General features: G+C 42.2%; 1 protein-coding gene across 16 annotated transcripts in view; it reads left to right on the forward strand.

The window, feature by feature from the left end:
• mecom (MDS1 and EVI1 complex locus) overlaps positions 1–24,260 on the forward strand; it is a 132,295-nt gene that overhangs the window by 33,190 nt on the left and 74,845 nt on the right. For all 16 annotated transcript variants that reach the window (XM_051958031.1, XM_051958033.1, XM_051958035.1 and 13 more), the window contains exon 2: positions 7,726–8,072. In XM_051958031.1, the coding sequence (XP_051813991.1) occupies positions 7,726–8,072 (347 nt within the window). The remainder of the gene's footprint in view (positions 1–7,725; positions 8,073–24,260) is intronic.

Below are 24,260 nucleotides of genomic sequence, written 5' to 3' on the forward strand. Positions count from 1 at the left end.
AGACAGGTGAGAAAAGGGAGAAAGAGGGGGACATCCAATGTGAGAAGAAAAGAAGGGTGAAGGAGACTCACCTCTGAGCATGAGTGGTTTGAATTTATTGCTTAAATTGATTTATTTATTGGCATTTCTAGGAAAATACAAAAAGTTAGGGGAGAAACAGATTTCAAACTGTAGAAAAGTTTAGAGCTGGACTTCAGTAGTGTATGATATCTCGTAAGGGCATGGGACACACAAGCTATGCAGGTAATATGATTTAGATGTGGTATCCTGTGTAATTCAATCCCTGACCATACACATTAAGCTACAGGGCTAGCAGCACGGCAGTACACATTTCTGCCTGATGCCAGGATAACATATTGCGTTGACGCCGGCTTTCCAGGTTTTAGCTGAAGCAAATCTAAAGCTAATGTGGCATAGCGGAAAATTTGTGTAGCTAAAAACTGTCTTCGATGGAAAATTTTCTGTTGGGAGCACAGCCAACGGCTTAATGTGCTCAATGCCCACCAGGCTTTTCATTTCTTTAGCATTCAGTGTTTGTGTAGCACACAAAGCAAACATGTGAGGACAAGGTTATTGATTCACTGATATACACTTTGGACTGGTGCATTTGATCTCAATCAGGTGTGCCTGATTATTCATGTCAAACACTTAAAAATACACGAGCTTGGTTACATGACTAACAAAATAAAAATGTTTTTGCATACAAATACAGATTTCAAGTCGTCAGGTTTTATTTGCCTACAAATGTGCCCAGCTTTAACTAACTGATGGCCTTCTTGCTGCACACCAGAGCTCCCATCTGCACTGCAGATCACCCCCCTTTGATAAGAACTACCATCCTCAGGCCTACATAAATATTTTATCAAGTATAATGGAAATTGTCAAATCAATCTAATTGTGTAATGTATTATGAAGACATCAAACTCAAACAAAGCACATATGCTATCATTTCGTTTAACGACTAGGCCAGACTGGGCTGGGTTGAGCTGGCGGTTTGGTACCCAGGGGGCCTTCCACGGGGCTGGGGTGGCTGGCAGCAACCACTCTGGATATACATCTCTCTCCGCTCTGCCCAGACCTGCCTCACTCACATTTCATCAAAGGAATCAATTTCTCAAATGTGCACAACTGTGAGCCATAATTATATTAGGGCCCAATGGCAGTTAGCCATGACATGAAAGCGAAAGCGGGGTGAGAGAAAAGAGGTGGAGAGGGAATGCCTATCTGTGCATGTTTGCTTTGCCGTGTATGTTGTTAAGAATAAAAACCTGAAGACAAACATTATTGTTTTTAAACTTTTGGATTAAGTAGAAAGAGGCTTTCCACACAGGACATTCATTTGCCAGATGGTCTCCTTTCAGTGGCAGTTTTCTGTCTTTTTTCAATAAGGTTGAAAAAGATAGAAGAGATTTGGATGGAAGAGCAGGAAGCTAGATGAAAGGCATGGCACAGGTGACCAGAGCAAACAAATCAAAAAGCTTAGGATGTGTGACATGTTGGGGTGCGCTGAGCTGGGATTGAATCTGTGGCGAAGACAGGGGAGATGATGGGGTTAATGACCTTTGTCAGCACCTTCTCTCTGCATGTCACTTCAGAGGAGAAAGCAAACCTTTAAAAGCTTGTGAATCTCCACTTCCACATTACTGATTCAAGCATGCAATAAACTCTCGTGAAGAAATTAATGCCTGCTCATTACTTGCTGTTATTGTTCTATTTGAAGATTATTTCTTTTTCATAATTTTAAATCAGAATATTGATGAAAATGAAATACCACTGTTATGCCAGTACATTGTCCGATATCACCAAGATTTCATACACTTACCATATCATCTTACTATCACTCACACATCTTTCCCCCCTTATTTCCTCTCATTTCTATTGTCCCTCTTTCTGTTTTCTCTCTCTCTTTCCTGTCATCTTCTCTATCCTGGGGTCACTGTGTGATCCAGAGGGCCCTCCCTCTATGCCGCAGCTGATGTATGGCCTGTGGAAACAATGTGAGTGCCGGCTTGTTATTCTGTATGCTTTACATTTGACAGCTTTGAGTTAGCGTCCGACTGGGATCCTATCTCATTAAGCCAAATGCGGGGCTAAAACAATCATAAAAATCATTTGGCAACTGGCATTCCACTTAGGCACACCTGTCAACATACAAGCGGAAGATAAACTCCACGAATTAGAGTCAGGACTGAGATTGAATCAGGGAGGAGTGAGAGAAAGACATGCCCATATGTTCCGTGTTGTAAGAGACTTAATGGTGTGAAGTGGTCGCGGTGATGTGGAGACTTACTTGTTGATGATATTGATTGTGGTTTCAGGACGTGTCTGAAATGTGTGTATGTGTGTGTGCATGTGTTGCGCATCCATCTCTGTGTTCATCAAGACTTCATTCATTAGCATTTCATTAAGAATAAATGCGGTTTGTTAATCCTCTGTATTGATTATCCAAGCACAGTGATTTGTCTTTTGATACAAATGTAAAAAAGGAAGAATTGCACGAGGCGGTGCTCAGTGTGTGTGCATGCATGTGTGCATCACTCAGCAGCCTGCAATTCTAAGAAACAGTGCCAGCCTTCCCTCAGTCTTGCGTACTTTATTTTTCTTCTTTTATGCAAACACACATACTCCCTTTCTCTATTACTCGCACAGACCTCTCTCTTTTCCCCCGCTGTATTGTCCTCTCCTCACCCTGTCTAAACATACATCTTTATCAAGCGGTTGTTGTCAGACAACATTAGATAATTAATAGGCCATTTGTCAGGCCTGTGAGAAACATGTTAAAATCCCCGAGCAGCTCCCCAGATAAATCCTGCCGCATACACAGACTCCTTTGTTGTGTCAGCCTGCCATCGGAGCTGCAGATTTACCATTAAAGGACGCTCATTATTAATCACAACTAATGCTAATTAATTAGGTGTCTGAGTGTGTGTGTGTGTGTGTGCACAGAGGGACCAGCTCGAAGTTTCAGTTTGTTGCGCGATGTTAATTGGTAACTCTGCCCAGGGCCCTTAATGGAGTGTTTTCCATTTGGAATGGGGAGTAGTTGACTAACACAGGGGTGGAAAAAATATAGACAATGCTCTCATTAATTAAGACTGTGTTAAGAGCTCTGCTCTTGTTACTGTCGTGTGCATGCATGTGTATCTCTGTGTGTGCGTACAATACAGATGGCAGTTTGTGAGAATATGCATTTAGAGGTTGGCAAATACAGCTATTTTAAGGCAATTTTTCTTTGGACATTCAAAAGCTGTAGCATTGCCTGTTGTTTATGCTGAATTTTCTTTGATGCAAGTGCTCTACCCTCTAATAATACTTTAAATGACATAGTATTCATTGTTCAATAAACAGTCATTCAAACCTTCTCTAACGATATTTTGGCTGTGCATATTCATCTGTATTTTTTACATTTATTGAAATAATAGTGCGAGGCCTGCTTTAACATGTTTACAGCAATACTGAACAAAACAAATTTATTTGGAAATTTCACTCTTTGCAAATTTCTCTTGGATAAAGATGCAAATATCAACAGATAAACTGTAGACATTTGTCTGGAACTGCCTGTTTAGAGCTACCTATAAATTTGAATGTTTTTCTAACGTTTGTATCAGTCAATTCCACAGTCACCCCAATGGACCCATGGAACCAAAAGACTCCCCAAAAGCGGTGTTAAGGCCTCCATTAAGCACAAAGACATAGTTAATTAGGAAGCTTATTGCCTCTCCCGAGGCCATGGGGCTCCAAACACTCTCCTATACACCCTACTGAGGGAATGTAGACGCACACTGATGCACTGTAATTAACAGTACTTAGCAAATCAACAGCAGTCATTTTCTGATTGGCAGTAGCTGTGAGAGCGTTAAAATTAGCCAAATGAAAGGTAGTTATTTTTATTTTGGTTTGAATTCAGTCACAGTCTCTCATGGTATCTTAATTTTTCAGGCAAAAGACTCAGAATACAATAACAGCAATCAAGCAGCCTCTTCAACCACTCTCAACAATGTATTTTCAGTGGATTTCCACTGCTTGCCTTTATTTCAGAGCCATTTTTCTTCCTGTATTTTGAGATTGGAACAACAGTGCTAACACATTTTCATGACTTCCTCTGTATATAGATATAAATGTAAAGTAGGGGGATGATGAAGAGTGCAGTTTCAGAATTTGGATGATGACTAATGGAGGGGATCATGTGTGATTATGTTGACCTGTAGTATACGGGTAAGCCCCCCGTCCCATTTGTCTGTTATCACAGGCAACAAATGATGTCTACAGATAAGCTAGAGGGCCAGTCCTCTAAAGGTGAGGAGTTTATTTCCATATTTCATGATCTAAGACCCCATCAGTCAACTGTTAAACCTCTCTGTCTAGCTAAATTAAGTGATTTGTGAATTGGCTCCGGGCTAGATGAATAATGTTTCCACCTTACACCTTGCAGTGTTATAGCCTATCCAGCGTTGTGCACTATAAGCAGAGATGATGGGGAGGAACTGAGACATAAAACTTAAATTCAGTTCAGGAAACCGATTCTATGAGAAGATTGTAATAAATTCATGCTGTTGTTAACCATTTCCTCCAGATTTTGTGAGCATAGATACATGATCACAATTTTAACTTCAGTGCCTCTTTTCTGTGATGCACAAATTTTTTAAACATGACCTATGACAAGCAGGATAGGGGTTTAGCCTATTGGTATAAACATATACATGTGTGAGAATTTGAGTAAACTGAATAAATGCAGCAAAAGACACAGTACAGTAAGAGCAAGAAAAGACAGCAGTGCATAAAAAAATAAGCTGAGCGAGGAGGGGTTGGCTATGTCCACAGGTAGGTTATTCTCTCTGTAAACATATGTATCCATTTGTCCCGTGGGTGCGTCCCCTTGGCGTCCCGTCAGCAGTGGCTGGGTCACACCTCCATTAGGGGCTTTGTCACAGTGATTAATAGCTCTTTCTATCATCTTTAATTCACTCCCTGATGATGGCGGCCCTGCTCGCTGCTCGGGGTAATCATGTGATGTATGAGTCCGCCCAACACCTTGTGGCAGAGGTGAAAATCATTCCACCCATGCAGATAGCGGGCCTGGGAACAAATGTTTTCCCTCTTAATAAAAATTAATGAATTTGGCGTCAAGCGCAAGCATTTGAATACATGATATATAAATGTGTGCGTGCATGTCTGTGTTTATGCAAAGTGTCATGATGTATTTTCCTGTGTTAATGGCTGATTTCGATGGGGAGATAATATTGTTTTCCTGACTGTTTTGCACTAAATCTTTTGTGTTGTCTTTTGGATACATCAACATCAAAGTTTTACAGCTTCTCTTTACACTTGCCTTCCTGTACTATCAGGATGTGCCATCTATGTTATTAATGTAGCTGAAGTCATGATGCTGCTCCCAGCTGGAGTTCCCCTTCTCTATCAGAACTCTCTTAGAACTCCTTCTTTGATGAAGGGCGTCAGCTTGCAGTGATGAAGTAATGTTCATTACTGAGCAAACAAACAGGGTTATTTGCTTTACATAGGCAGATACATAGAAATACACACACACACACACATGCATACCAGTCTGATCATCGGTGTGCAGTGTCCAGGCCGCCCCACACATCTAAGCAGAGCCACGGTCTTTGACTTATCATTCATCTGCACATGAAACCACAATTTTTTAAACTCTGAACATAGCATATTTGTTTTTGGCTCACGTTTACCTTACAGAAACATATATGTTTATGAGCTGAAATGCTCTCATTGAGTGCAGTGGACCGGGAGAATTTCTGGCCTAAATCAAATATAAACTTTGAGACCAGCATGTGAGGGGAAATGTCGGAGGAGAAACGGCAATGGAGGGATACAGTTACCTTTAAAAGCTCTTGTCCCTCTACCATATGGCAAACTTCACATCCAAGCCTATAACCACGTTACACAGTCTCTGTGCTGAAAATCATTACGTCTACTCTCAGAGCCACATTGGGTTTCATGCCCGGCCCAGCTCAGTAGAGTCTTTAAAAGACTTTTCCCCTCAAACACGCTGGGCCCACACAGTGTGTGTGTCAAACACAATAGTTGCACAGACACTGTGATCAGGTTTTGCCGCAGGGAACGACTGTGAGAAACGCTTAAGTTGTAGATATGTTTCGACAAATACGCACGCACAGATACTGCACAATACATATGTCTGTACATAGACAGCTGATTCAGCACAATGTGTCCATGCGTAGATTATTTCCCCACAGCAAACACACATTTTGACAGGAATTATGATTCTTAACTGGCCGAGAGAAACAGCTTATGTATCTGCTTATGCAGGCTCTGACAGTTTTTCTTTCCTTTTTACCCGGCAGAAAGTGCTTTGACCTGGACAAAATGGGAGTTGCATATATTCTACACTAACTACGTGTGGCTTTTCTTGTGCCTCGCATAATCTATCAACCCTCTAAGGTTGGGTCATACAAAAAGTAGTTTAATGATTTTGTCCAGAACCTGAGTTAGTTCCTCAGGTTAGTTCAGTGACCCGTTCAGTCAATCAGAAGCACAGTTAATTTGTGGCCAGTGAACAACAAGTGCATGTGTGCATCTGTGTGGATCAAAGGGTCCATGGCTGACAGCACCAGAGGTACAGTGTCACACAGGAAGCCCTTCAGGAATGTTCCTCAGCCCAGGGATGGGTTGTTGAGCCTCATTAGTAGAGCCCCTTCTCCCCGTGACCTGTCAGCCTGTGTTAGGCACAGCCCACCACAAAGCGGCAGCTTCCTGTGGATCATTTCCGGCATTTAGTGTCTGTCTGTCTCACCGTGTGACACCTGGCTGGCAGTCTTTCGTGCTAGCTGGCTTTTTCATTTTCTGCTGTTTTGATTTGTCTTAATACTCATCTTTTTTTCTTGTTTGGTGACCTCTTTGCATGGGAAATCATTTGCCTTAGCATACAGACATACCTCTTTTTTCTGATATCTGTGCCTTTTTCTATTTACCTGTAGTTTTGACAAAGACCTCACAGCAGTGTTCCTTTGCTCCTCAGCAGACTGTCAACACTGTGAATAATTCAGTCACTCTCTCTTCTACCATTTAGCTCCACCAGCCACGTGTGCCACTCTGAAGAAGCCCAGTGTGGGTTCAAGGGTCGTACTTCTATGTCCTGTTTCACTCTATTCACAATTAACCCTGGTGTGCTTCCCTCTGTTTTCACTGTACAGTGGAGAAAGAGTTCAGGAAAAGGAAATATAAAACAGTCAGAGCAGTACAATGCTGAACCGACCCTGTTTGCCCACATTGGCATCAGCTCAACCAAGGAGCAAACATGACATGTTTTTGCTGTTGGGGCCAGAAGCCTGTTTTTGACTTTTCACAGTCGATTTTACTAGTTTAAAAATGTTCAAATGTGTCCTGGGGGACACAGAAACAAGACGCCTCGCTTCAAGATCTTCTTTTCTTTACTACCAAGCTTCATTAAATCACATTTGGTCATATCACACTCTGACTTACTGTTTCAAACCAATAGGACCTTCTGTCTTATGCTGGTGAACTGCTCAAGTTAATACATGAACACTGTTACTTCTTGCTGTAATTTCTCCTCCATAACTGAATTAAGATGAAGACAGTATGCTCGTCTGTTGCTTTTGTCTGTGCACACAGTGTCCTGATGGGGAAGTTAGCCCATTGCCTGTGTTAATCTGTGATTACAAAAGATGTCATTGATCATCACCCTCACATAGAGACCATCTGTTTCTCTCACAGGTGAAGGCGATGATGAGTTCGCCCTTTATCCGTCAGACATCTTAGATGACGTATGTGGCTCTGATGGGGATCCTGCACTTTCTTCAGCCCTACCAGAGGACCCAGTGTCCCCTCCGCTCTCTGACGATGAGTCCTCACCCCAGGACCCCTTGTCCTTCCAACATCCGAGCATCTTTTTACCCCAAGAAGATCTGACCATTCCTCTGGACTTTGAAATGCGAGAGTCAGCAGTTACAGGTGGAGGTCTGGGCATCTGGAGCCGCAGGAAGGTGAACATCGGAGAGCGCTTTGGACCATATGAAGGAGAGCACAGGCCTTTTCTCCAAGATCCCACTCAAGGCTGGGAGGTAGGAACATATATGTATCAATGGACATTTTTTGCCTTTATTTGATAGCTCTGGCACACATAAACAAGTAGTGAGAGAAGACAGGGGTCCATTAGGCTACTATGGCACCCACATTGAAATGTCATTGAAGATTAGTTTGAGCATGTTCTTAAAGTTTTCCAAAATTATTGCCTTGCAGAGTCAATGTCTTCATATATGTAGGCAGAAATTCATGTTTCCTTTTGTGTACTGCAACTGTTTAATATCAAGAATTGATGGGGAAAAGAATTTTTACAGAGGCCACCATATTTTTCAATGGTACTGGGATAGATTTCATGGCAACTAAGGAAATTTGCACTACTTGTAACTGAGCAGCTTAAGCTTAAGTCCAAGTATAAACATAAAAAATGTAGTTACAAGGATTTTCTGCAACAGTAGTAGCCCACTTCTTTAAAAGGGGGGTTTCCTTGGCCAATATACACTGTACCATTCACATCAGACCTCTTTTTATTTCCTCCCATGTCGTCATGTTCACATTTAGCCCAGTGACCACAAGGCTGTTGTTGCCGTTTGTTGCCCAGTGATGTAATGTTAGCTCAGTGCCACTGAAAGAAAGTGAGTAGCGGTTGTGCTCTTAACCCAATTAAAATGAAAAGCCATAAATCCCTCCTTCATCCCAGTTACGGACCCAGTGTGGCCATTGGCAGATCACATATTGGTCAGCAGACTCAAAAAATCGAAGACAGGGTCACAGGACAAGGTCAAAGGTTAGATGTGGTCGCTGTCAGTGTCAGGATAGTTTGGTTTTATGAAGCACGACAACGAGGCTGGCAGAATATCAGCCACATTTAGTCTCCCAGAATAAATCCTCTCTAATTTGAACGTGAAGGTTTAGTCCTCCACATTCAGTGGCTTTGTCCCTTTGTGGGACAGAGCCAAGGTCATTAATAGCAGCTGACCATGCAGTTCATAAAGTGAGAAGTTACAGGTTTAAGTAAAAGGCGGATTCACAGCAGCATTCCTCCTCTTTTTATAGTCTAACCCTCTAACCCCTGAGTCCAGTTTGATGCTACGCTATAGCCAACTGAGAACGTGTTGGTAAAATGTCAACATTCAGCTCATATAAATAGTTTTGGATTTGGACCGGTGCTCATTGGGTTTGCATCATAGAGCATTACTCCAGCCCATCAGTTCAGACTCAGTGGTTTTGGCCTGGATAAAACCAAAATAAATTCCCATTTTTTTCTCCCTTTACTCCAGACTACATTTCTCCAGGAAGCAACTTCTTCATCTTTATCAACTGCGGAGTGATTGCGCAGCAAAGCGCAATATATCTGTTAAATAGAAGCAAGAGAAAACTCTTTATTTTAGCCCATTTTCATAACACGAAATTTTAATAAAAAAAGTCTCTGTCCCTCCTGAAGAGATTTACAGCTGGTTGAACAAGCTCTGGGTTATTCTTTTTCCCAGGGAAGGAAATAAAGGAAAAAGAGGTTTCATGAATTTTAATCTGGTGGTAATTTATGGCGAGCTTGAATAATAATATGTATTTAAAAAGCTGAAGAGCTGGGATGTGAGCGTGCATGTGTGTGTGTGTGTGTCTGGGGGCAGGCGGGTTGGGGGGGTTGAGGGGAAAGATGGGATCCCGGCGAGGCAGCACTGTATCACAATGTTTAATTACCACCCTGACAGCGAGCCATAACTCTTTCCATTAAGTAAATAAGTTGTAAAGAATTTATGATGAAATGCCACATTATTCAGAATGGATATTCAGTGATGACATCCCGCTGCATTAAATATGGTAAACGCCATTAAGCCCTACTGACCCTCCCCCCTCTTTTCCCATGCCCACCCGTTCACCATCCCTTGGCCATTGCTCACCCCCCTCCTGCCTGCAAACCGTCAATATGCCAATAACCCTGCGGAGGGTCTGTAAAAATAAAATTGATTTGGTAAATGTGAGTTAAGATAGATATGTTTGCTTTCATCATCAATTCCGTGCAGCGCGGCAAGGTGATGTCACCGACCGGGGAGCGATAAAGTGGCGCTCCCATCTGGAGCTTTTGATGTAGGGCCCTGAGCGGCCCAGGCCAGTAGTGACAGACTGGGGGAAGTTTGTCACCAGGGAGGCCACCACTCCTCAGCGCCATCACCATAAATTTGGGAGCTTTATTCATAAAGGGGAAGAGTGAGTTATGGCATCCATGATGCTTTATGAATACAGGAATGGTGACTTATGGGAAAGATAGCTTCTGTAAATAAGAGGTGGAGAGCAGCAGTGAAGGGTCTGTCAAGCTCACCTACACTGTCGTATGCAGAAATGAAGTGCTGACTGTGCCAGCAATTGTGTGCACACTGCATAAGAGTCCATATAGGTGTTCTTGAGTGTGTTTGTGAGCTGAGACAAATGTATTAGTGAGTGCTTTTAGCAAGCTGCTGGCATATCTGAGAGTTAGTTGTGTTTGTGATAAGGATGTGTTTGCAAATTTAATGATCAACATTATGTTATATCTGTATCAGTATAAAATACTAAAGTCAGGCATAAGTTAATAATGTGAAGAGGAGCTCTGCCTTTCAAAAAGAGAATGTTCTTACTGAAGCTAAAGCTTGTGAAATATGAGGGAGTGTGCATAGAGTGGGGTTCAAAAGTCTGAGAGCATATGTGAAATCTGTCATATTTTCAAGTAAACCTGGAAATAAGAAGGAGGTTTAAGTATTTAGAAACATTTATAATCCCTGAAAAGGATTATAAGTCAGCAATCAAATTTAAGCAGATCATTGACATTATCTGTCATACACAAGGTCTGATTTCCTTGAGTTGTGTCCTCCTGTTAAAGTAATGGTCATCATGATGCTCATCAGAGACGTACACAGGTCAAATCGACTTGTAGCCATTGTTGACCTGTTGTAATTAAGCCTGTATCTCAACTTTCCAGCAGAGTATTGCTTACTAAACAGCACTGATAGTAGAAAACATGGAATCAAAACTCATTGAAAGTTTTATGAATCAAGTTGTTATTCTAAACACACAGTGGCTTTCTCACAGTCAAACTGTGGTGAGACTGAAGGTTTCTATGGAGCAGTGTATGGTACTCTTGTTTTGTGGAAACTAGATCATCACTAGTGGGCAGTCCACAAGTGAGTATATCATCAAAGGATCACTATATCAAGCTTTGTTAGCTGAGAGATAGAAAAGCAACTTCACCACAGACACACTGTCAAAATAATGCTGTCTGGCAGTGGTTTCAGAGGTTGAATAGCATCTTTGAACCCCTTCACAGGTGTGGAAACAAGATCAAACTTTAGGGTGGGTAGTGGATACCTGGGAAAAGGTCTTATTTACTTTTGTGTCAAGTTTATTATTGATAGTAACAGAGGAGTGAATATAAAGAGATGCGTAGGACCGAAAATGATACTGCACTTTGTCAAAGTAACAAACCCACAACAAAGCATGGTTTTGGTGGGAATGTTCAAGTCTGAGGGTGTTTTGGTACTTCGGAGCAACTCAAAGAAACCTGCAACGAATCAACTCCATCCTAACCAAGGAGAAGTAGCACTACATTCTTCACAGCCATGCTACGCCCTCTGGTTTGCATCTTTGCAGAGAGAGATAATGAGTCCAAACGCATCTCAAAGCTTTGCAAGAACTACTTGAGGACCAAAGGAGTTCTGACTGTCATGGACTTTCTTCCACAGTAACTAGACCTTAAACTCAATGAACATTTAAGGGGGCACTTGAAGACTGAGGAAGCCAAGCATTCCTGACATCTCAAGAAGTTCTTTGAAGCATTTAAAAAAAAAAAAATACTGCTAGGATAGCCTTTACTATCAGGCTTTCCACAAACTGTGATTGAAGCAAAAATAGGACATACAGAATATATTAGTAAAATCACGGCTTCTGTGTAAGTGTTTAACTGTTATTATCATTTGTATTTAAAAAAAACTGTGATCAATTTAAAACAAATGCAAAATGGTAGCATGTTCATTAATGGTATCAACATGTTCTACCTCACCATAGATGCATATTTTTTTACTTAATAGTGACACAGTATGCAGTCTTCCTGCTCAAAAACAGAAACAAGCGCCATCTCATTGACTTAAGATTTACTCTTAGTTTAAGTAGTTAAGTCTAAAATTACATCAAATTGTATTTATGATGAGTTTTAAAAAAACAAAATGAGTTTAAATATCTAAATGAAAAAGTGAGTTTTCCCTTTAACTCTTGTGATGGCTACAAATTTCACAGGGATCCCTCAGAACAAAGCTGACTACCATGCTAGAATATGGTTCTAGTGCTTTAAATTCATATAACAGCTAAAAAATTATAATAAGACAAGGTTAAGTTTTCCCTTAGGAATTTATTTAACTTTGGGGAAAAAAAGTGAATAAAAGATTAACTAAAAAAATTGGGCAACTACTGTATTCCATCTTTCATGTGTCAGGACAAGGTGGCCTGCACTTGCCGACAGTGTTTGCATGTGTTTCTCCGTGGCCTCCTTGAAAATACTCTTCACGCCTGGATGCCCACCAGTCCATATTCTGCTGTCTCTCTCTCTGAGTCGTTAGGCACATTGAAATTCAAACTCCATTTGTGTCTTTCCTCTTCTCAGCAGCAGCAACAATAAGACAGAGAGTTAGAGTCCGGGAGAGAGTTATCCGGCACTCAATGAGCCTTTGGGCTCACCCAAACTCGCAGCCTCACGGGATTATGGGTCCTGGGCTTAGAAAGCTGAGTGCCTCCTGCTGCAGGAGCGATGGGCGGAGCAGGTTAGGGATACGAGAAGGGGTGGGATGGTGAGTGGGGCGGGACTGGGGCGCTTAGGGTCTTTGTGCACCTCTTGAGGGAGAGTCGGAGGTGGAGGTGGAGGTGGAGGCGATAGCGCTGGCGGTAGTGATGGTGGGGAGGTGGGGAGAGAGATTAGCAGAGATGGTGAATAGGAGTAGAGGATTAGATGGCTGGGCAGGGCCTTTCCTGGCTCTGCCTGTCTTCTGAACCTCCCAGTCATGAGAGGATGGAAGAGGAGGAGTTGGCAGATGCCTGACCAGGAGGAGACCCATCCTTTCAATTATTGTCAGCTGAAAATCTGGTGTTTCTGTGTTTTTCATTACTAAGTCTTGGATCAAAAGTGTACAATTTCGGATTCCAAAACATTTTATGATGAAACTTTAGCGTATAAAGCCTGTGGTTATGGGGTAGTCACATAGATCCTATTAGGCTACAGAGGCTGGTGAAAACAGCAGAAAAACAAAGAAACAAAAAAACACTAACATATAAAGTTTCCAGGCTGTCTGTACACTGTTGCTGCTTTTGCTATTTGCACAGTCAGTATGGACTCTAGGAAAGGTCTCTTGTTTGTGCATGTGTGCCTGCGTAAGTCAGAGTGTGAGAGTGTAGATGGAGGGTGTTTCAAGAGGGCGTGTTTTTTGTGCACGGATAAGCCGCTGTCCTGAATGAATGCAGATGTCTCTGGCTGGCTGTCCGCCTGTCCCCTGTGCGCTGACGGCCTGTCACCTCTCTCTGTCACAGGGAGAAAGAGCCACTCTCAGTCCTGGCTAAAAGCCCCTTAATCCCCCGGCCCCTGCCACATCCCATCTACTGTCAGCATAGATGGCCCTGCCCACAGCAGCGTTTAGAAAGGCAGGCACTAGGGATGAACCTCTCTGTCACTCATGCAGTCTCTCAATGGACACACATCTTCGCATTTTCACACACGTACACACACATGCACTTTCCAGAAATTCAAAGTAAAAAGAAAAAAAAACAAAAAAACGTCTTGCATCTACAAAGACGACATGAATGGCGGTTGTCAATGCATTGTGCCGCACGAACACAACGGCTGCGCTGACATCATTGTGGGAACTGATGAGAAGAGCACTGACTGGCTGCTGAGACACTGTGTGTGATAATGAAGGAGCAGTTCATAGCATACACTCCGGTCTCATTGGCACTTAATGAATTGTAAAGCAGACAATAAAGACCATTAAAATCTGCTGTGTGAGATCAGATAATGTGAAGAGGGAAATGTGTCACTATGCTGAGTGAGTGTTCTGAACAAGAGACTGATCTCATGAGGCCTGTGCTGCAGAGGAAACACGCATCCTTTAATTACACGTTAATTAATTGCAAGTACATCCATGCTACTGAGCTGTGTCTACATGACTAGTGGTTGAAAAGTCCTGAGGATGAAATACATGAGTCCATGATGCTCACAGTATATGGATTAATCCCTACTCTTATCAAACATCTTCACCTCTCACAAGTCTAACACCAGTGTGAGACTAATATTTATTAATATTATTATCTATAATAATCGACCTGTCCAGGGTGTCCCCCTGCCTTTGGCCGAGTCAGCCGGGATAGGCTCCAGCACCCCCCGCGACCCTAGTGAAGCTAAAGCTGTGTATAGAGAATGGATGGATGGATGGATCTATAATAATTATTTGTTTCTTCTCTAACTGTAACTTTAGTCCTTTTGGAATCTTAACCAAATGTTTTAGTTGTCTAACACTCAACTTTTGTCATAGCCTACTTTTCTACAAGTATAACTATACTACATTTGACATGAACAGATGTTATCGGCAGTGACAGTGAATCGTTCAATATTATCAGTCTTGTTGCATGTACATGCTAAAAAGCACTGCATTGCTTCATTCCTTCAGTATTAAAATCAATTTAGTTATGTCAAGTGTTTGTGCAAAAGCTTGCTTTCTTTCATTTCGTTTTTTACATTATTTTAGGCAGATGTTTGTCACAACAACCAGTCACACTAAATGGTTCTGTAACCGTACTCTTGGGCTCAGTTTATATTGTTTTCTAACAATTTAATCGTCTTAAATCAAGAACTGATGAGTCAATACAGTATTGTGTGTTAACCCCGTTGAGCTACCAAGACACTTATGGCCTCTGTCTTCGCTCCAGTGGTGCAGCATGTGCAGCCTCCCCTTACTTAAAACAGCCTCAGAAATGCCTCCAGTCATTTGTGTCAGTCTCTGGCTTTGTTTCTACTGGTGGCTGCAAGATAGATGAGCTTGTCGTCCAGTCTCGTCCAACTGGGGCTTAATTGTCTTGGGTGGGAGCGATGCCCATTCAAAACCTCCAAAGACAAAACAAGCCGGGGGTCCATCTCCCTGCCTCTCAGTTGACTGATAATCCCTTTCTTTGGGTTAATCTGGTGTTTGTTGGCGCGGGTTTAGGCTGGTGTGTGTCTGTTTGTGTGTGTGTTTTGCAGGTTTTGGTCGGGGGGTTACTGACATTCTAATCTCATGCGCTAGGCTCGACAAGACACATTCCTAGAGAGAGTGGAAATGTGAGAGGATTCTCCTACATGAGTGCAGGGTCAGCCAAATCTTCCACTCTGTCCGGAGGCTACTCTTCTTTCATTCAAAAAAAAATACAGATTTCTTATTTCCCTCTCATTTCTCAGTACTTACCCTCCCCCCTCCACATTCTCCTCCTCAGTCCTCCCTCCTCCTCCCTCTTTCTCTCTCTGAGTTCCCAGCAGGGAGGGGAAGCTAGGTTAACTAACTGAACAAAGTCAGAGTGAATTGAAGAAGGACAAAGGCAGGCGTGAGTGGGGGCTATGCCAGTCAGAAGGTGTGCCCAGCAGCACAATACCAGGTGAAGGAGACTCTTGTCAGGAGGCCATACAAGCAGGGCAAAGGTCACAGGCCTTATTAGAACTGAAGTGAATGGGAGGACTTGTTGGATTGAAGAAGGAGGTCAGAAACAGGAGGGATGTGGAAGGAATAGTCCACCTGTTTGAAAAGCTCAGGAAGGGGGCATGTCCCCCCCACCCGCATTATATCTGTCCCCGTCAGGACACAGACAAAAATTTGTCTAGCTGATAGCTCATGGTGGGAGTCAGAAAAGACACATAGCACACTCCGAGCTCAAAGAAAAGGAGGCAGATCTGATCGAAAACACACGCAGGGCAAGCTCAATAACACAATGACACACGTCTAGACAGCCACAGATATAATGGAATTTATATGCAGGTGCATTGACTCATCGGCGGGATATAAACGCTGCTGCCTTGTAACATACATTTACATCATCTGCCCTCAAAGCCATTATTTTTTAAAACATTTCTCTGTTATTAGAGGATTTACAGGGGCAAGTAAAAGAAGAAATGAGAGAAGACAGGCTGACATGTAGCAACATTTATGAGCTTGAATTAATTTAACAAGAATTAGATTTTTACATTGCCTATCAAAGGGCCTTAAAAATATTTTTAAGGCCAGACTGTAATGAGAGAACTTTTGTGTAAAACTGTGACACATCCTCCTATTAATTTACAGCCCTTTGGATAGTAAATGTAAAGAAAGTACTGTACATTTGGAAAAATAGTGAGAGGAACACTTAAGAGCTGCAGACTCCACCCAGGTTATGAGCAGTCAGATCAAACTCACCTCGTCAGATGCAGCTCCTTGGGCGAAAAATACTAAGAAGTGCCGTTATTCACTTAAACACACAGAGATTAATGCTGTGTGTCTGAAAAATGTACTCACTGTTCCCTATAACATATACCAGCATGGTAAGCCCCATAGGTTGACACACACAAAATGTGCCCTCTGCACTCTGACCAGATAGAAGTGAAAATGAGGGGACCCCTAAACAGCATACAGGAAACAGAGGTGATGAATTCCGTGTGCGGGGCCACAGAGCCCCACTCATAGATACCTTATCTACGGGGATTGATAGGGGAAGGGCCTTCCCTTAAAACACACCACTGATTGTTTCCAAATGTCTTCCCAATGGGGCGGGTTGGAGCAAGGGAGAAACAGCGACTCAGGGGCAGAGCTTGCAAGATTTTTATTGGTCCAGTTCGAGGAAACAGAGAGGGAACAGCAACTTTGTCCTGGCTTTCCTGCCCCGAGTTGCTGCAAGTGCTTAACTACCAGTCAGATCGCATTACCCAGGCAGTAAATCTAAGTACCGGTTAACGCAAATAATCAAGAGCTAATACTGCTCTACGAAACCACTTTCTCTGTGTCTGTGGTCAGAGCTGTGCAAACAGGCACAAGCCAAGGCCCTCTGTCCTCTTAGCCTCTGCCAGACTCTTGCTCTCTCTCTCTCTCTCACGGCTATTATAACCTACACACAGTCACACTCTCCATATGTATCCACGTATCCTGTATGGCGTCTGCATCTCTATGTGCAGCGTATGTATTCACTCATACGTTTAAATCTCTCTTCTGTCGCTGCACTGCAGTTCAAATGGTAATGGTATGATGCGGTCTGGTTTGAGAGCTTATTACTGGGTTAAGCGCTACAAAACGCAAGCCTAGCCATATTCGGCACAGTAACACCATACTGCTATCTCAATTACACCATATTGCTGCTCCAATTAGAATAGAGCAGGTCCAAAACCAGAGCTGTGAGCTGCCAGGTCTACAGAGAGCAAATGCAGAGGCCCGGGGTGGCAGTAATGAGGTCTTAACCCCGACTTTGCTCTATTATGTCATAATGCTTTAATTTGAGCCATATGATATGCTGCTGTGCACTCTCATGTTATTGGAAAGTCAATATTTGTGAGCTGGCCCTGTCTGTTCCCCTCAGATGTGGCCTGAGAGTGAGTGCAAGAAGCCAAAAACTGCTGAGGATCAACTGATTGAAATAAGCAACTACCGCATCAGTTTACTGAGGAATGATGCTTTAGTCTATACAGCATTTTGTCACAGATGTTGTAGTAGTCACAGGAAAGGTGATAAACCCATCACCTCTTTAAGATTACCATTAGTGACAGTATTATTACTGTGTTAGTGATTTTTAGTAATTTTAAGTATCAACAGATTCTAAAGAGCATCTGTGATATACAATGAATTTATATATTTGATTTTACCTCTACCAAAAAACGTGTCCAATTTAGCATGATGAGAATAAATTTACACCAGCACTTTACTGAAGTGAAACTTTGAGAAGCACTTGTATTGTTTTTTTTGTTTGTTTGTTTGTTTTTTTAGGTCTGGAACAACTTCAGCATTTTTTTTTGTTTGTTTGTTTGTTCAGGGACATTTTCTTCAGGACACTATATTTAGTTGTCAGCATTTTTTTCAGATTAAAAATTAATATAGAAACATATCATTAGTTTATGAAACTTAATACATTACTATAAAGTTCAATTACTCAGTAGAAATCCAGTTCTACTTCAACTAGTTAAAACATTAAAATGCTGTGCATTCTGTTTAAACATAATGAAACAACAATATATGAAAATATAACACTCTGAAAGGATTAGTCAGCATAAGAAATACTTTTTTTCGTATGGTAAGTTTGTTTTGTGGGTACTTCAGGACCTTGTATGTCAGTATTTTAACATTATGACATTACTACACTTGCTAATGATCTAAACACTTCTTTCCTCATCATAGTACTTGCTTTAGTCCACACACCTGAGACCAGCCGCCAATGATGGGATCACTCCATAATCAAAGGCAGTGTTTTTTGTTTTGTTTTTTTTAACCTACGGTTGCACTGAGTCCAGATTAACAAACAGTGTATTTGTTAATAGTGTGTACAGTGTTTGAAGGTCACATTTTAAATCCGCATGACTCTCGTAGTTAATGAGGTTAATTACTTTGGTAATAACCTAGGATCGCATCATGGTCAATATTTGTTTTCTAATTGCTTTCAGGTTGCATAATAATGATACAGTTCATCAGTTCCTGTCATTGTGTAATTACTGTAGATGTTTAATTATGTTCAGAATGAACATGCATGCCTTCTCAAAAATGATAGATGGTGTCTTTTGAGAGGAGGGAAAATTTTGCTTGACCTCATACAGCTTTACATGATCACAATCTGAATCTTTTGTAACTTTAAAATCAGAAATTATTGGGCAACATTGCATGTAGTCTACAAAACATAATAACTGCTTCTCTTATGCAAGTTTTCTGTGATACTGCGCTATGGGTTACATATGATGCAAATCAGACTTCATTGGTATGTCATGAATTCCTTGCTTACACTTGCAGGGACTCCAGGAATTCTATTGTAGCTACATTACAGGTTTTGCTGACTATCTGAGCATTGTTCATTTTTTAAGATGAATATTGAGCAATGAAAAGGAAATGCTTGTTGGATATGTTAGTTTAGACTTCCTATATACTGTATGCTCATTTCTTTTGTATTATATTTTTCTCAACTTGAGCATGATGTAGAGGATTGAACTCCATGTGTTGCAGACACCCTTAAACCCACTCATTCAATCAGTGGTCAGCAGATAGTGCTTCTCCTCCTGAGAGAGAATGGAAGAGCAGGAGGGACTGGGATGAAAAGGGGACTTAAAACATGCTTATGCATAGCAACTGAGGGGGCAGTCTGTGAGAAGATAGGATAGGCAAAGCCAGACAACTAGACGGGATAAAAACAAGAGTGATAGATGAGGCAGAAGAGAAACAAAGACAGATAAAGGGGAGTGAAGAGTACAAGAGAGAGAGAAAATCAGTCAGAGTGAATGAAAGAGAGACCGAATGAGCTGAGGAGGTGGATAGGGAACTCGATGTCCTGTCTCTGGTACGTGCTGAGGGAGACAGATTTCCCGGTGGAGTGTTCCCAAGTGTCCCCCTGCAGTCTGTAATAGGATTTTCCAGGCTACAGCAGGTAGTCTATGAGGGAACTTTGTTCATGGAAGCTCACAGATAAGGGTTAATGCAGCCCAAAGGTTCCTCCACTACACAGGGCGCTCTGGGAGTCTGTCGCTCCCTCCTCATCTGCCTGAATTGTCAGCACCAATCCGTCACAAAGGATTTCTTCCTGCAAAACTCAGTGGCCATTTCTGACATCTCCAACAAACTAATTGTTGTCTCCAGCCCTGGCAAGCCCTGTGAAGTCCTAACGAGTTAGCGTCTTCTGCACAGATGAGAAAAAGTCCTGCAAAATCAATTTCTCAGATGAATTACGCTTTGTCATAAGCTCAAAACAGGAGGAGAGGAGAGGAGAGGAGAGGAGAGGAGAGGAGAGGAGAGGAGAGGAGAGGAGAGGAGAGGAGATGATGCCAAGACAGGCCAGTGCCGACTCTCTGAGTAAGATTTGTATCATCCATATTCTCTTCTCTGATTATTGTCTCCCCCAGGCTGTTTAATGGCTGCTTCCATTGCCTCCAAGGCCACTTTATGACAGGCATTGTAATGTCTTTAGAGTTTTGGGCAGCCTCTGATTGGGCCATGCAGAGCTTCTCTCCGGCCTGAGTGACAGTGGGATCACGTCCAACTGCCACCCAGGACACAGAGCCATAAATCATCCTGCTGGCACCGGGCTCCACTTCCTGAACAGCTACCAGTTCCTGCAGGGGACAAAAAGGCCTTTGTGGGCTTTAGGCAGCAAAAACTTCTCTTCTCTTTGAGGAATCTGAGGTTTATGAGAGATGCTGAGGCAGATTGTGAGGAAGAAAGTTTCCACACATACTCTTACTTTCTCTGTCATTAAGTAAGTTTAATGAGGCTATGACTAAACTGCAGATAACTGAATGTGAACACCTGTTGAACAGCAGGCCTAGATTAGATGAGCCACTGTTTGTTTACATGTGTTGCCATGGACACCTCCCACTGACATTACTTCACAAAGATAAAGTCATTAGCTTTCAGTTTCTGTTGGAGCCCAAACTGGCAATTTCATCTTCGTTAGTATGAAGTATCAGACTGCCAGATCTGTGGCGGCCCTCGCCAAAGGTGGCCTCCCTCCATCCCTCCCTCCATCCTTTACATTCCTCATTTCCACCAGTCTCCGTCCTCCCTGTGTGTTTGGATGGCTCCACCTCACTGTCAGGCTGTGAGGGACGGCTGTTTTCCTTGCAGGCCAGATCAAGACAGGAGATTGGCCCCAGGGGGGCCAAGGATGTGAAGCTTCTGACACGTCCCGTAAATCTAGGGTGTCCCATCTCCTCTGCTCGATCTGCGCACCGCAATGAGAACACCAATGAGGCGTGAGGATGAACATTCCTCAACCCGTTCTCACACACAAACCCCTGGGTTTTGCTTGGAGAATAATACCTCACTGCCCCTCTCTTCTGACTAGTGAGCTGTCCACCTCAGCAAAAAGTCTCTTTCCACCCCTGGTGAAATAAGTCCTCCAACTGCAACTTTTTAGCCATAAAAAGTTTTTACAAGAAGGCTGCTTGCTTAGTGAATGGTCTTGTGTTTGTTTTAAATGATGAATATGAGATGGTGTGTTATTCCAGTGTAGCAATTACAAACTGTCCATGTTGATACACCTAATTCCCATAATCCTCTGCCATGTCTGTTTAATTCCAACAGCATGGAACTGGCAAACCCTCGCAAACACAAGCGGTCCATCTTTCACATCCTTAAATATATCTAGGCAACTCATTACTCCCATGTATCAAGCTGTGTGTGTGGTGGTTATGCAGTTTTTGTACACTTTCGTTTCAACAGTTTCAAAATTTGCTACCACACTGTCACAATACTTTTGTTGGAATGCCACAGTACAGTAGAAAATATTTTTTTGTAATACTCCTTAAAGTATCTGATGTTTAGTCGTTTGTCTTTCACTTGGTTAATTGTTTGAGCTGTGCTATCATATGTGTCTGACCCAGTTTGTAGAACACAGGCATGTAGTCCTATGGACACATTAAGAGAGAGGTGAAACTGAGGCAACGAGATTGATTAAACAACTGACCTGAAAAGCACACTGACCAACCAATAAGCGAGCAGACATGCTGGGCCTCGGCCAACCCATGTGCCCCTTTTTCTCCTCACCCAGCCAGCCATGTTAGCCACGTTAGCCAGATTTTTCACCCAAATGGAAATGCAGCCTGTCACTTCCACGCAGCCTCCTACCGCTCTGTCTGTCCAATCCGTCACAGCGCGCCAGCGGCCGCGCAAATAGGCCTGCCACTCTTACTGTCATCTGAGTAACGAATGTCCCATCGTTACCACAGGGTGGGACCAGGCAGCACTCAGGTCCACTTTCGCTCCTCCTCAGTTTTATTTTTCCATCCTCCGCCCTTCTCTCAGTCCCAGTGAAGAGCATTTTGGACCTCTCTAGGAGTTTAAATATGACCACGTATTAGTGTGTGTGTATTTGTGGGTGCTTTCCAAGAACACAGGCATGTGTACTTTTTTTTTCTCTGTGCGATGAATGCTTCCCCCCCATCTCCCACTCCATGCTCCAATCTCCCATCAAGACTCAAAAGCAGTGGTATAATGGGAGCAGGGGTGGGATGAAATAAATTGTGTCCTGGACTGGTAACCTAACAGCCATCATAAATAATGTAGACCTATTTGAAGGAGAAGATGGGGCATTAGAAGCTATTTACACTGCAGGAGCCATGCTATCGATCAGCATGGGACGTCCTATAGATAAGAATGGGGTGATGTCATGGTTATTTATGGTGATTCTTGATGGTAAGGCTACAAAAGGGATTTCGGCACGACAGCATCATCAGTTTTTGGGGTGCTGGGGGTATGATGCATTCTGTCATCAATGGAACAATCAGCAGGGTGGTCGAGGGAGGGCCAGTGGGTGCATGCCTCTGACATGTAATACCCTCACACATATTCAACCACAGTCCCACACATAAAGACTGACATAGACCTAGATAATAGCACCTGCACACACAAACATACCACATGCATGCAAACACACACACGATGCTAAGATAAATGCCACCACTGTGATTAGGGTCTATAAAGAGCGGTGAGAGGAGATAGCTCAGAGGAGATTCAGTACATCTCTGTCTCCCTGCTCCGCATACAGCAGCATACATATACGGAGAGCGCAATAAAACACTTGTGTTCCACCAGTGTGCTGTGAAGTGAGCCAAAGGCCATATTCAATACAAGTCTGAGACAGAATTACCATTCAGGGATCACTGGTCAGGTCAGATGAGTACATGAGCCTCAGTTGTATTAGATGAAAATTTAGGAACTGTGAGACACGGAGACTGGCTTAGGTGTGCCTTGGGATTTTACTTGATGCAATGCATTCCGTAGTGGGAGAAGAAGTAACAAGAAGACATCTAGAAGAAGAACTCTGAGGTACAAACACAGCTTGGTCTTGTATTGCAGATATCTAATGGTTGGTGATATTTAAAGCAACATGAGATAGCTGAAGGTATGTCAGTTTTAAAATTGCTTTATTATTTCATTCAATAAAAGAAACTCTTTAACTCTCTGAACCCCAAGGATGTTCTCCTGTCACGTTTTTGCTCACAGTGGGCTCATTTTTGTGTATGCGTATGGAAATAGCGCAACCATGGCAAGAAGTGGAGAGAATTCATAAATGTATTCTGAGCAGTGAAACACAGTTATGATACCATAACTCATGTAAATAAAAAAAAAATGCAGGTTAAATATCTTTGATTACTTGTTTTGCTTTTTTTTTGAAGAACTTTTTTTTTTTACTAATAAAAAAATGGTCACTTATATTTTTAATGTGTTTGGATATTTGTCTCATATCTTGTCTTTCTAAGCACAGCCTATAGTTCAGCCCCTTTTTTTAACAAGATTGTTGTTAGCAGCTGTTTTACTCATAGCTTATGCAGATTTGCTGTTTTTTTTTGTTTTGTTGTTTTCAGCAGAATCGGGTTAGATCAAACACTTTTGTTTAGGCAAAATTTAAAATGAAACATGAATAATACATTGATTTTGATGAGGTATCTTAATATGAAGCTCAGATTTATTAGTCTTCCTGAAAGAACAGCATGTTCAAACTCTATCTGAAAGTTGAACATCTGACAATTCTTTTGGCTTTACAGTTTATAATTACAGTTTTGATGATTTTCTGGATTGGTGCAGTAAATCTTTCCTTGAGATGAACATCTCCAAAACAAAAGACGTGATCATTGAGTTTCGGAAAAACAGAGCTCCCAATCGAGAGACCACAGTTTTAAAAGGCCAGATAGTGGAGTGTGTCAACACATACAAATATCTTGGAACTATCGTCGACAACAAACTGAACTTTGAAGCAAACTGTGAAGCTGTGTATAAAAAAGAACGCCAGCGCCTGTTTTGCCTGAGAAAACTGTCCATTTTTTACGTTGACAGGACTATGTTGATCCTGTTTTACCGTGGTTTTATTGAATCAGTCTTATCATTTTGTCTTGTTTCATGGTTTGGAACCATGTCCTTAAAAAACGAAAACTGTTTAAACCAAATCGTGAAACGGTCCAGCAAGCTGATTGGAGAGTCTCAGCTTCACCCAGAATCCCTGTATATCAAACAGTTACAGAGGATAGCTAACTCTGTTGT

This window comes from Acanthochromis polyacanthus, chromosome 13 (genome assembly GCF_021347895.1).
Source record: "Acanthochromis polyacanthus isolate Apoly-LR-REF ecotype Palm Island chromosome 13, KAUST_Apoly_ChrSc, whole genome shotgun sequence".
In the NCBI taxonomy this organism is placed as follows: domain Eukaryota; kingdom Metazoa; phylum Chordata; class Actinopteri; family Pomacentridae; genus Acanthochromis; species Acanthochromis polyacanthus.